The 14,101-nt window shown below is 36.3% G+C and overlaps 1 protein-coding gene across 3 annotated transcripts in view; it reads right to left on the reverse strand.

The window, feature by feature from the left end:
• NAA16 (N(alpha)-acetyltransferase 16, NatA auxiliary subunit) overlaps positions 1-14,101 on the reverse strand; it is a 71,645-nt gene that overhangs the window by 40,318 nt on the left and 17,226 nt on the right. For all 3 annotated transcript variants that reach the window (XM_010576537.1, XM_010576544.1, XM_010576551.1), the window contains exons 4-8: positions 12,146-12,303; positions 10,892-11,026; positions 4,673-4,826; positions 3,029-3,148; positions 773-868 (exon numbers count right to left, since the gene is read on the reverse strand). In XM_010576537.1, coding sequence (XP_010574839.1) covers positions 773-868; positions 3,029-3,148; positions 4,673-4,826; positions 10,892-11,026; positions 12,146-12,303 — 663 coding nt within the window. The remainder of the gene's footprint in view (positions 1-772; positions 869-3,028; positions 3,149-4,672; positions 4,827-10,891; positions 11,027-12,145; positions 12,304-14,101) is intronic.

The following is a 14,101-nucleotide window of genomic DNA, read 5'->3' on the forward strand; positions in this document are numbered from 1 at the left end:
GAACTGAGCATATTTGCACACTATATTTCAAAACAACTTTTGGAAGGACAGAGTCACTGAAACAACTTAGTTATAAAATTAAAAATCAAATAATTTGTGCTACATAACACCACAGACCTGCTTTTTGTTATATTCTTATTATCAGCACAAAGTTGGTTTATGTTGTAGATTTAAGTTCTAATGGTTCTACAACAGTGTTGTACCCCCTTAAGATATGCAGAGTCCTAAAAAAAGACTTAATGTTTTCTGTCCAGTACAAAAACTGTCCAGAAACTCAGTCCTATGCAACTATGATTATTACATGCATCATTTGCACCTGGTTTCAGGTTTTATAAATTGTAAGTTAGTTTATAAATATATGTATATTAAAGATATAGGAAAGGTGTGTGTATATACACACCCCTATACCTTTAATTCAAGCGTACTATACCCCCTACCTTTTAACTTATGATTCTTCACTTGCATGATGCAGAAAAATGATGTACAAGAATTCCTACAATCTATATACCATCCTGTACTGTAGTTTTATCAATACAAACATTACATAGTTCGCATCACCATGTTGGAGCGCATAAACTTTTTCTATCAACTCCTAAAACGTACCAAATAATTTTGTCTATTCCAGGAGAAATGTGTACATCTGATTTGTGTATATGTACAAATAGGCTTAAATGCCCAAATAGGTATTAAATGCACATTCAACAGCCTGATGAAAACTTAAGGAAAAAAACCAAATAAGAAACTATTACGGAACAGATATGCAACTTGTTACCTGAAACAAAGTTTAAAGGTAATCTTCTAGGTGAAACTGCTCTGGGATGTCTTTTACTAACTTCTTCATAAATCTGAAGCCTCTCTTCTAAAGTGCCTATTATCAGTAAATATAATAGATATAAGTAACAGAGATAAAAACTATTCTTCTAAATCTTTTTAAATGTTCAGAATTAGTTTAGCTAGACTTCTTACACAGTTTGGATTTGGAACAGTTTAAACATTTCAAGCTTTTTTTTTTCTCCAGTTAATCATAAGCATTACCGTGTAAAACTGTACTGAAAACACTGTATGTACAATACACAACTACCAGCATTAATCATTGTAAGAATAAACATGACAATTACCTTGCGCATTCAATCATACAGTACTAGAGTTTGGTTTCTTTCAGTTACATGCTGTGCAGACCCATTCACACAGTAGTTTGACACACTCAGTTTCAATTAACTGTTTTTTTCCACTATGTATCCATTTCAGACATACTTAAAGCATTCAGAGAAATATATTGCATTTCCAAATCATAGGTATACCAATAGCATACTATACAAGCATGCCTTTATTATAGGTCCTCTGGTGGCAGCAAAAATGGGGCACAATACTGCCAGTGTAAGTACTGAGCACCAGAACTCTTTATACTTTAATGTTTAACAAAAATAAAGCTACTTAAAGATTTTTCTTCCCACTCCTCCCCTTTCCCCCATAATATGCTTTGGAGCTCCAATGTGGTTAGAATTTAAATAAAACTAATCTGTTGCTTTGAAATGCCATTTTCACATAATTAAGATCAATTTTGCTTAAATATTATTAAAGTCATCAAGCAATTCAAATAAAACTAATGTACAGATCAAGACTATGACACAACATATATGTTAATAAATACATCTGTTTTCCTTTCTTAATAAAAACAATTTATCTTGTCACTGAGCTCAGATGCTGGGGAAGGGGGGGGAATATGTTACCCAGTGGCTCCAAGAGATACAGAGTTCTAGAAATTATACTAAAATCATGTTTGGATTGGAACTAAAGCATATAAAAGCCCTAATTGAAGTCACAAGTTGGAGCTCCAGAACTTACCATGGGGGAGGAAATAGTCCTAAGACCACCTAAAAAATAAAGTAGCATTATTAGTTTTATAAATTAGTACAGTTTTAATCTACATAGGATTTTAATACATCAAATAAACTACTGGATTGGTTCTTTGTTAAGAACTACACATTTACATCAACATATTTATTACATCAAACGGAATAATCAAGTTCCTGGGTAATTTATTTTCTGAAACAATGATCACTATGTTCAACTCCGTGTATACACTAGGAAAACCATTCAAAAGGCAACACTACTCTCTGCATACATGTAACAAGTGCAATCATTTTCATTTCCCAATCACAAGCCATATTCCCAGACCTTATGACACCCAACCGTAAAACTTCCTAGAAGAAAGCTGGTTGAGAAATATAATGCAGCTATAATATCTACAAATAATATCCTTGTGGGCTTATGATTTATGATGTCATCAGAATAACTCCAATAAAACTTTCACTAATTAGTGAACAGTGAAATACAAGGAAACCATTCCTGTGTAAAGGTAAACACTTGGGAAATTTACCAGTGCAAAACACTTAAACTATAGTATAAATTGTTGCAATATTGTAATTAAAAAAACCCAAACAAACAATGAGCTATTTTCCTGGAAAGACAGAAAGGCAGTAATGTGATCTGGCATTGGAGTAACAGATTTTATCACATTTATCACCTTTTCCTCCAGAGAACAGTCAGCTTAAAGAAAAAAAATTTTTTTCAGATGGTCTATCTTTAAAAGGCCATCTGAAATAGTTATTTGAGTATCTCTCCACATACCCTTAGAAAGAGGTATCACCTAAACAAGTTTCAGAATGACAATTTTATGTTGTCATATACGATAGTAGTCTGACAATAAACTACTAGACAGGAATGAATTGCAATTTGGTTTCCAAGTTCGCATGTGGCAAGGAAACGTTCTCTGTGTAAGCACATTAGCAAATGCCACCTTTAGCTCCAAGAAGAAAAAGACTTGCTGTTGGTATTTTCATGCATACAGGTTTTTCAGTGAACATCTTTAAGATGGATAAACACAACTACATCATTCAAGACTAGAAGGTACATAATTTTCTGCCACGTAAAACTTTTTAACCTAAGACAGCAGCATATCAAACAGGAGTTTTAAGTATATCCTTTATCATACATATTTTCAATGTATCTGTGTATCTTAACTTACTAGGTTGTAGGGCCTTTTCCAAGCCTTCATAATAATGCCAGTTTTCTGCATTGCGCTCAATTAACTCTTTGTATACTTCACCAGCTTCTTTCAGTCTTCCCAACTTCAGTAACATCTCTCCTAAAAACAACACAGTAAAGAACTGTGAATTACATGAGAAAACACTGATGGCTTGGGAGTAAAGTTTACAAAACTAAACACACAAAATTGGGCTTAATCATATGTAGATACTGAAAAAGAGGCTTTATTTTTCCAGAGGCATTCACTGTTTATTACAAGTGCTACTTGAAGCTACCAGACATATAGCTCAACACAGTTTGGAGCATTCAGTACCTGTGAAAACAAAGATTATTTGAATGCCTGTATCTGAGTGTTTAAAATAGCTATTGGGATTATCTAAGGAACAAGCAACTCTTCAGGACTCCAACACTTGACTATATTGCTTCTTACCAGGCTGTTTACTTAACTACACCTATATTTTTCACACCAACTAACCAGTTTTTAACCAGTTAAATCACACTGGTTTGCTGCTAAGTAAATTGTTCTACCAGGTCTGGCTTGCATGGAATTCATTTTCCTCACAGCAGCCTGTACAGTGCTGTGTTTCAGGATTTGTGACTACCAACGTTGGTAACACACCAATGTTTTTGCTACTGCTAAATGGTACGTGTAGAGGATCAAGACTTTTCACCCCCACCAGGGCGGACAGTAAACTGGGGGTGGACACAACCTGGACAGTTGACCCCAACTGGCCAAAGGAATATTTCGTGCTAAACAGTGTCATGCTTAGTAATAAAAATGAAGGGGAAGGAGTGTTTGGGTACATGTCCGTTGCCTGCAGACTGAACATCAGCCTGCTTGTGGGACATGGCGAGTGATTGCCTCTGCAACACTTGGCATCTGGGTCCTCCCCCCCCCACCCCCCTCCTCTTTCCTTCACTTAAGCTACCTTTAACTCAACACATGAGTTTTCTTGCTTTTGCTTTTCCTATTCTCTCCTGTACTGACAAGGGAGGTTGAGAGAAGTGAGTGAGCAGCTGTGTGGGCCTCACCTGCTGGCCAGGGTCAACCCACCACAACTGTGCAACCAAGGAGCAGGTGAAGAATACGTGCTATTACACTATATAATTGGCCATATTCAGAACTCTGCATTAGTACTTTGAATCCAGAAAACAACTGCGGGTTATTTTTAACCAAAAAAAGTCAGCTTCAGTGTTCACTTAAATAGGGCAATACAAGTAAGTGCATTAGAAAGCTTAAGAAGGAAACAAGAACTTGATACTTGAGTCAAAAAAAAAAAAATCAGTGTTTGTACTACAAACAGTATTCTCCATGAGATTAAAACTGGGTTATACTAGCTCTGATTTACAGAAAGCTGCTCTAGTATGAGCAAGTATAGTAATCTCTGACATCTCCTCTGTTCTTGTGTCAACCGAAGTTAAACTACCTACATCCACTCTCCACTTTGGCAGGACAAGTTACTTCAGCACAAAATTATAAATCTGATGTTACCAATTTCCCTAGAGTAATTGTTTCAAATCAGTTAAAAACATGACATTTTTTTTCTTTTACTGCTTTATCGTATCTAAAAGCCAGTAGCAAAAGTTTAGAACAAAATTGGCTGAGGGAAGAAGAATGACTTACCTTTGATTTCTTCTACTATTAATTTATCACATATTTGCTTTTCATATGTCTCTATATGTTCTAAAGATTCCTGAAATAGATCTGCCTCTCTCATCACTTGATTTTGATATAAAATCAGTTCACTATATTCATAATCTATTTTGTTAGGAGGAATCTGGGGGGGGAAAAAAGCAATAGGTTAGTTAACATTTACCTGTACCTCAACTGTATGCAATATTACAGAACACAAGAGTCAGGCTACAGAATATATCAGGTCAACTTATATACCCATTCAAACATTCAAAATGTAAACCTCCCATTATTCACAATTGAATTAGATTCATTCAGGATATCTCTTGTCAGAGAACAGTTTAAAATAATTCCTGTATTTCTCTTTTCTCTATCACTGTGGTAAGCTAATTAAAAACAGAATCCTTGCCTTCTCTCATACAATTCAATAAAATTCGCAAAGATCTTGGTAATCTTCTCCTTCTGAAGAACTCATGTACTCCACAACAATTTTGACCTAAATTCTGTAGCAGATTGCTGGGATATCACAATACTCAGCATACCAAAAACTCGAACTATTTCCAAGAGCAATGAACCACCCAAATACTGGCCATAGTTTGACATCTAGAAATTTTCAGCCAGGAAACTTGCACTATTTCTCTCTAACCAAGTGTTCTCTGTACTACAGTTCAGTTCCCCGGAAAGTACAGTGCACAAGCATGCAAAGAGTGTTTTCAAGCAACAGATAATTATTTTGAGGTCTGCTGCCAGTTGCATACCTAGGACTTTGTCTACAGGCTATAGTAAAACTAGCAGGTCATCCACCTTCCAGTGATACATCAAACACTGAAACAGGACGACATTCAACAGTATTACTTTCTAGGGGTAACTCCCTAAAGTGTATTTAGGCAATGAAAAGTCTTGCCAGAAGTATAATAATTATCTCATACTAAATGCTCTTCACCAATACACACAGAAGCTACTTCAATTATGATAAAACTGCAGGAACTTCAGAGACCAAATGCAGAAGTCTGCAGACAATACCCAGCAGATCTATACAAGTTTACTATGTGAAATATACTGCCTCAATAGAAATTGTAGGAGAGACAGTCTAACATGATTTTTTTAATAACAAAAATAGATCAGCAGCTGAGCTTGATAAATGTTAATGATTTTCTTTCCCATGACACTACATACTTTTGTCTCTTCCTGAACAAGCAACACTTTGAAGTCACACTGGTCACCAAACGGTTTACTATTCTGTTCCCTGAGTAAAGTTTTTCCTCTGTCTTCTTTAAAGACCCAAGTAATTTAATAAACAACAAAAAACCCCAAAACATTAAACTGACTGAAATTAACATTTCTATTAAAAGAATCTTGTCCTAAATCACTACTTCCAGCCCTTCCCTAGGCACAGATCAATTGTATGAGATTTAACATTTCTGTTTACATGCTCTTTCACTTTTTAGAGGCAGTTTTTATAGTACTGTGAATTATTAGAAGAAGATTTCCTTTTAGATAAAAATGTTCTGAAAGACAGCATCGCTAAATAAAACACTGTAAAGAAGTGTATATCCAACAATAAGTATCAATTTGGGGGCTGAAAGTAACAGCATTCAAGTTTTTTTTAGTAGCTGCTAACATACTATAGCAAATGATGGCTAATGGAACAAGACTAGACCTTGCACATCCTAGAGTCAGCAGGTAGCATGAAATCCTACCCATTTTTTATAGTCTATTTCCTCTATCTGTAGCTCCATTTCTGTTTCCACCTTTGCTCAACTTTTATCCATACTAAACATTGGAAGTCACTAATAAAAACGTTGTTACCTGGAAGGCATTTTTAACTACTTCACAGAACTGACACATGCAACAGGGGTTAAGCATTAAAGCATGTCTTCCTGCTTCTCCTTACTGCAATAAACTGCAGAGCACCAATTTATTTCTTTCTCCTTCACTTCCTCCATAAAAATATCTTCCCCTCCAAGACAACACATATATCTAAATTCCACAAGTAGCACAGCTTTTTGGCACACCATGAATTAGTTTTAGGCCTTCAAAACATAGATTACCCCCAAAAACCTTAAAAAAATATTTAAGAGAAGAAACAGATATCAAACCTTCTCATGGCTTTTCTGACTTGGCTGGACTAACAAAAGAAATTATGAAATGTCAAAAAATCAAATGAACTGCTGCTTAAACATAGGGCAAATCCACCAGAAAGATACTGCGCTTACTGTCGCTCCATTTAAAAAGCCATTTTTAAAAGTACTTTTAAGAAAAGTTCGTTTTTTGAAATCTCATCAAGTTAATAATGATTTAAATGTGCAATTCATCAGAAGGCAAGCAGCTTATAACCCCAGTACTTAATCTGAATAATCAGATTGTCCTATAAAGAATAAGTTATTCTATAAAAAGTTTTCCACACCATTGTTATTGCTGCACAGTACATCTTTACTCCTCCCTCCCCCCCAGAAGAGTTATGATTCTTGCACAGGATGTCCAACTTTCTCTTGAACTCAATTCTGCTGTTTTAGAATAAATTTCTTCCTCTCCTGGACCAAAAAAAAAAAGAATCAACTGTACAACCGTAGATGCCCTAACAAAACTGTCACTGAAAGAATGTGACAAGAGGCAGCCAAAACATACCTAAGAGCAGACCCCCAAAACTCCAGAGGTTTTCTGTCCATATCTGTAATTGTGGGCCTGATGCAGAAATTAGGAATAAAATAAAAATTAAGAATAAAAATTTTGTTCTGGAAAAGAAGAAAGGAAAAATGGGACATACAACAGTAAAACAAATTGCATAGTTGTTTTACACCTTTGTTTCCCAAAATTTAAATTCTGAAGTGACTCTTAAATCATTTGATTTAATTTGGACAGCACAGGCTGTTATATTTCCTGCAGCGATGTCTGTATTCAACTTCATAACCTGTTTCTGACTGAAATATTGTCCATCTGGCTAATTTACAGCTTTCAGATGACAGGCAACGTTGATCTGGATACACTAAGAGACAGAGAATTCACCATTTCCAGTAATAACTTAGCCATTAGAATAAAACTGTCAGTGATAAAAAGTGATTTATCATTTGAATTTGTTGCTCAACTTCCTGCCACTTGTTCCTTTATTTTTCCCCACTAAGCAATCCTCCTAGCTGTCATTCCTCCCAAAAGCAGTATCTAAACTGTGCTAGAATCACCTAGGTTTTTTCTGCTTACAGTAAACAAAGAGAATCTCTGCCCTTCACTAGACAGCATTTTCTCCAGTCCTCTTATCTTTCCATATTGTTCATTTTCTAGCTTTTTAAAAACAGGGTCATCAGGAAGTCTTGATCTCTCACAGTAATCAGTGCTCTATAGAGAAAATCCCTGCTGCTTAGAAATAAGTGTGTTTTTTGCTTTTTCATCCATAAGTTTACCCTGAGAGACAATTTTACAACGAGCTAAGTCAATCTATCTGCAGCCTGGATCAACAAAGGCAGTTCACTTCCCTCTATTATTCCCCTTCCTCTTTCCCCTCTCACCTCAGTTGTTCAGTTCAGCCAATCAATCCTTCAAAAGAGTGATTATTTTTCTGTCACTTGGGCTTCCTGAACCAGCCCTCCACGAGTCAACCAGTGCTGCACAAGGAAGCAGTGGGAGCACACAGGAAAAAGTCAGACTGCTGGTTTTGGCAACAGCTTGTAGCTAGATTAGCTCCGTTATTTTGTAATACTGCATCTTCAGATACTCACCTACAATCACTAAAGTGACAGTTCCTTGATCTTTTTCTTAGTTTTACTGCTTGGTTTTGGCTGTTAATTCATATCTGAATGGACAGAGCTGCCTCAGTAATCCAAGTAAATTAATATGATCACCCTATATCACCATTATTTACCAATTATTGACAGCAGCATTTTACATAACATGTTCCATTTACTTCTTTATTCATTAACAATACTAGTGAACAGTATCAGGCCTAGTACAGATTGCCATAAAACTCCTTGAAACCATCAGTTTGTTGAAGATTCCCATTCACTAGGGATTTGGAAACCCTTCGGTCTTTCAACCCTCCTTTTAAACCTTGAACATCACCCTTTTATCAGTTACATGCAATATCCTATCAAGTCAGTCAAAAAAGTTCATCTATTGAGTTGGAGTGCATACAAAGTACAGGGCAAGAGGGGAGATTTGGAAAGTAAAGCAAGAAGTGTACCTCCTCAAAGATCAGTGGAGTATCCTGAACTCAACTGTTTCAAGTGCAGGACTGTTAAATATCCAGAGACCACACAAATAGTACATTTGGGGACTATTGTGGAAGAGCCAAAGTGTGGCAAAATTGAACTGGGAGCTTGCTTGGGCTCTCCTGACTGTTCTGGACCCGATACATTGATTCTCTCTTCCAGTGTTAGGGGCTCTACATGGGCCTGCACTCCCCAGGTTGCTAGCACAGCAAAGCACAAGACTCTATTTGCAAGAGAAATGAAACTAATGCGGTGATCCTTATTTTTAGTGTTTTGGGGGAGAAAACACAATACACCACTTAACTGTCTCTACTAATCTTGAGAAAGAAGAAAGGCTTGACACTACTAACTTTCCATAAACTCGTGTTGTCCAACATTTGTAGCATATTTGTCCTTTAATGCTTAACTAGCTTTTCCACCATTTGCCTGTGACTGATACTATGCTAATCAGCAGTTAAACAGCTCATTGTTCAAGTATGAACCATTCTCCTATTTATGGAAATTTCCCAAATATTTCCAGTTTTACAAAAAAAAAGAAGCATCAGAGCTTGAGATTTTCTCAGGATTTCTTTGTTTTAGGGCAAGATTTAAGACTCTGATAACTTACTAAATCAGTTGAGTCTGCTGTGCATGTTTACCTATGGCAGATGGTATTTAAATCTGGCTTAGTCACTAGACTGAAGAGTTTATCATCATGACTGCCCTCAAACAAGCGTATTTACACAAAACCTTTCAGAAAAGATATTAACAGCATCACATCCATTCTCTCCAAGGGACCAATACTACTGTTAAGCCCTCTTAGTCCTTGAAAGAGCCTCAATTTCTTACACTTCATTTGCAGTGTTTCCATCTATTATATATTCTTTCTAATTCGAACAGTCATTTCGACACTGAACACAGACTGGGCTCTGCCAACTCAGTCAAGAACCATGACTTTTTGGCTGTCAAACGCTCATAAAAGATGACCCAATTTTCATTCAAACTTATTGTTTTCAGTTTTTATTCAACACTGAAGTTACAGCTCTTTTGAAATATCAAGCTATATATACCTGGCTTGCAACATCCTTTGACCACAATACATGATCAAGACACAAACACTGGTCCCTCCTAGCAATTATTAATTTCCTTTCTTACAGCTAGTCCCATTCTGGCTGGATAAGATCTCAAATGCAGTTCTCAGAAAGGATGCGAGATTTTTGTTCAAAAAAAAAAAATCACAATCCATAGGTCAGGTAATATCTTAGTACCTGCATGATACTTCCAGCACGCCTCCCATGCTGAATGCATCTATAAACATGGTTTTTCTTTCCATGTTACAGAATAATCAACACATCCACTCTGTTCTGTTAATTCAGACTTTATAGTTCTGCATCACCAATAACAGAACAAGGGAATGGTCTCTCTCAAAAAAAAGGTTATACTCAGTGATTTTAGCATCATAACATTTGATTTACTTCAACAAGTTTCAGTAACGCCAGATCTTCTCAAACAAAGAATTTTCAGCTATGCTTTCATGTTGCTTTGACACCAAGCACTGATTTTAAGTGCATAATATATAGATGCATCCAAAGCAATGAAAAAGTTTCTTTTCACATTCTTTGTAGAGATGTAAAGGCATCCAGGCTATGCAGGAGAAAAAGCAAATGAGCACATCCAACACTAAACAGTATTTTCTGAAGTTTTGCCTACTGTAAAGGGACAGGATCATCACAGGTTTTCTTTAGCTACAAGTATCACAAACATTAAGTTACTCAGTTACTCCACATCAGTCTACCCTTACATCCTCAACCCTAACAGCTTATTGTGAGGAGAAAAAGTATTCCTGTATAATTTGCATCAGCTGCTAAGCTCCTAGAAACCTTTCTGCTCAAAGCAGAGCGCTCCACAAATAACAAATTTCTTCCTCTTAACCGATTCCTAATTAGTTCTTCTTAATTACAAAGAACTAATTCCTCAGATTCTGTCTCTTATACAGAAAGTGTTCTCCTTCCAGAATAGGAAGTCTTACCTGTTGGGTTTTCCTAAACTCTTCAAGTAGTTTTAAGGCCATATCATAATCTTTTAGTAAGTGGTATGCAATGGCATATCCGATCCAGGAAGCCCGTTGTGTGGGGCGCAGCTGAAGTAGCTGGTATCTTGTCTCCTTCAGTAAAAGAAAAGCAATTTAAAGATAACAGAGATGTTAAAAAGGAGTTACTACACCTTTATTATGATTTAACACCAGTCCAGCTAATATTTTAAAAGATCTTTTAAAAGCCCTAGGCAATTTTAAAAATTCTAACAGCATGGGGAAAAGCAGCATGTTCGTCTCAAATCTGGGGGCTACATTCTAAATATAGGAGTCATGCCACAAAGCATAAAATCTATTTGTTGGGACACAAAAGCTGTCATTTTCAAGAGTACCTGTTAAGGGCCTAAATTATTTCCAAAGACAGAGCTTTGAAATCTCAGAGAGGTTTGCATTACAAAGCGTGAGCTCACTGCTACTGAAAGAGCAGTCCCACTGTCCTCATGCCCAGTCACAAAGTCCTCATACTGCTGCAGCACTTCAGATCCCCTTTACGAGTCAAATCTTATCCCTAAATCAGTTATTGCCTTTTCTTGCATTAGCAAATTCAACATATCCAGTGAAGGTGACCAACTAATGCCAAAGTCCACAATCCAGTCCTCTACTTCACATGAAATAAGAGGATGGAATAGGAACAGGACTTCTCCCTTCCACAGCCAAATCAGTTCAGACATTTTGAAACCACTAACTCTGTTTTTAGACAAATTTTAAGGTTCTATTTATGATAAAATCAGTACTGGCATTCAAGAAATCAGTCATCGTGAGGCAAGTTTCCCACATACTCAAAACAAACATGATAGTGTATTTCTCACAAAAAAACCACCTTCAGTATACACACCCAAACCACTGTTTGCAGTACTTCACAATAGTACAGTAAGTACTCCTACTTGATAAGCTTTTAAGTCTTATCCTTTTTATTTTCATTATTTTAGAGAAAAAGGAGTTGAGAACTAAGGTTTTACAAGGTGATCCACAAGTCAAATTGCACAGAATAACAGTACTTCTAGTTCTGTTCTCAACATTATATGGAGCTCTGCTGCAATACGTTTTCATGCTTTCCTGAACAAGAGCTTAAAACACTTTTGAAACAGTAAAAACAAGCAGCAACAGAATTGATTCCAATAAAAGACTTAAGAATTGCAAAGACAAGAGAATGCTAATAGCAGTAAACAGGAATTCAAAGAGAATACTTACTCTATATCCTTCTAAATCTCTCATCTGAATCTGCAACAAAGAGAGATCTCTCAAGATCTGTAGATTATCCTTATCTAGTTTGAGTGCATTCCGGTAACACTTGATGGCTTCATCATATTTCTTATCAGAACGTTGCAAAAGACCATAGACGTGCCAACCTAATGCACGTTAAGGAAGACACATTCACAATTTTCACAAAGTAACTGCAATGCATTTGTTACAGATCAAACAACTTGACATCTTCCTTGAAGATCAGCACCCTTACAAATTAAGTTTTATGACTGCAGCCAGACTTTACTGACACATTTTTAAATACTAAATGCTTCTAAATAAGCAATAAAGTCTCCTTTAAAAATCTTAAGTCACATTCATAATCCCCCCAAAAACATTGTTACGCAAACTAAATGATCCAAACTCCACAAGACCCAGAAGACTTATTCCTAGATATGTACTGTTTAAAACATACTACTGTAATTACAGTAGGAATTCTTACTCCTAGAAGTGCCAATACAATTGGTGTAGAAGTTTTACTTTTCCTCACTTGCCTATCTAACCTCAATTAGCCTCCAGATTTTACAGTAAGGGATAAACACAGAGCTACACTTTATTCATTGACAAAAGGAAATCTTAGCATTTCTGTGCGTCAAAAGTCTTTGTCACATTCTCAGCATCTCAGATTTCCATCAGCAGTGTGTCATTTCAATAGACTTTTCTCACAAGCATCTTTTTTTATCCTGGAAAGACTCTGAATTCAAAGCATGAAACCAACATGTCATAGCAATGCATTACACCACACGTGTTTACATCAGTCTCCAAAAGTCGTATTAAAAGAAAGATTACTTGACATGATCTACCTTTTGCTACTCGAGGTTACTAGTAGCTCACCGAGGCAACATCTTCCACAGCACTAAATCTGAACTTACTTGAATTTTCAAATTAGCAGTGGCTCAAAAGTTCTCTGAAGAAGCTCTCCCATGTGCCTCTGAAGCAGTAAAACACAGCAAATCTTGGGGAGAGGCATGTGCATCCTTCACTCACTTTCAAGTAAGATGACACAAATAACTCACAGTGCTAATAACCAAAATACTTAAGAGTTCTTATGCTATTGAAATGAAACAAAAGCCAACTTTTCCCTCCAAAGATACAATCATTTCTAAACTTTATATCTCAAAGCTGAGAAACCACATAAAAAATTTAATGTGGTCAAATTAATCAAAGAAACAGAACTTTAAGTTCCCTCTTTCTTAGAAAGACTCATGCCCTAAATTAAGTTCTAGATATGAAGATATAAAGCAGGTTTGCAATTATCAAGAGTAAAAGATAAAAGACTCCAGCCAAAGGAAAAGACTTCTGAGAATTAACTCTGAAGGAAACTTCTAATATACAAGCAAGAGACACTGTTTTGCATTTCTACGGGAACACCAAATTAATTTCAGCCAGCTGACGTACACAAACTCCATATGAATCTTTGAGACTGCTAGGAAAGCTGCTATTGCTGCCGTGATGATTTAAGACTAAACAGGAAACGGGGACAAAACAATTTTGGATACAGTTACAGCAGCTGGTCCAATACTGCTACTTCCTTCTACAAATCCTGCCTTGCCTATCCGAGTTCAAGTATTCAGGACATGGATCAAAGTTAAATGTAGCATCTTCATACACCTGTCTCGCCTAGAGCAAGACAATTCAGTCCAAAAGAATTTATGTGCACTTTAACAGTGTGCTTAGACTAAGACGATGCTTTAAGTAATTTATCAGGCATCAGCACCATTCCTGGATTGAACTGGTAACCTGGCTTAATCTTTCATAAATCATATTCTTCACCAAGCAGTCAAGTAAAGAAAAGCATAAACCCATTCAGAAATAAGTGTATACAGCAGTCAAGACTAAGCATAAGGAATTTTAACAGCTGATACAAACCATCAAAGCACAGTGCCACCAATTTATTATAGTAGA

Source organism: Haliaeetus leucocephalus, unplaced genomic scaffold, assembly GCF_000737465.1.
Source record: "Haliaeetus leucocephalus isolate CR32 unplaced genomic scaffold, Haliaeetus_leucocephalus-4.0 Scaffold32, whole genome shotgun sequence".
In the NCBI taxonomy this organism is placed as follows: Eukaryota; Metazoa; Chordata; class Aves; order Accipitriformes; family Accipitridae; genus Haliaeetus; species Haliaeetus leucocephalus.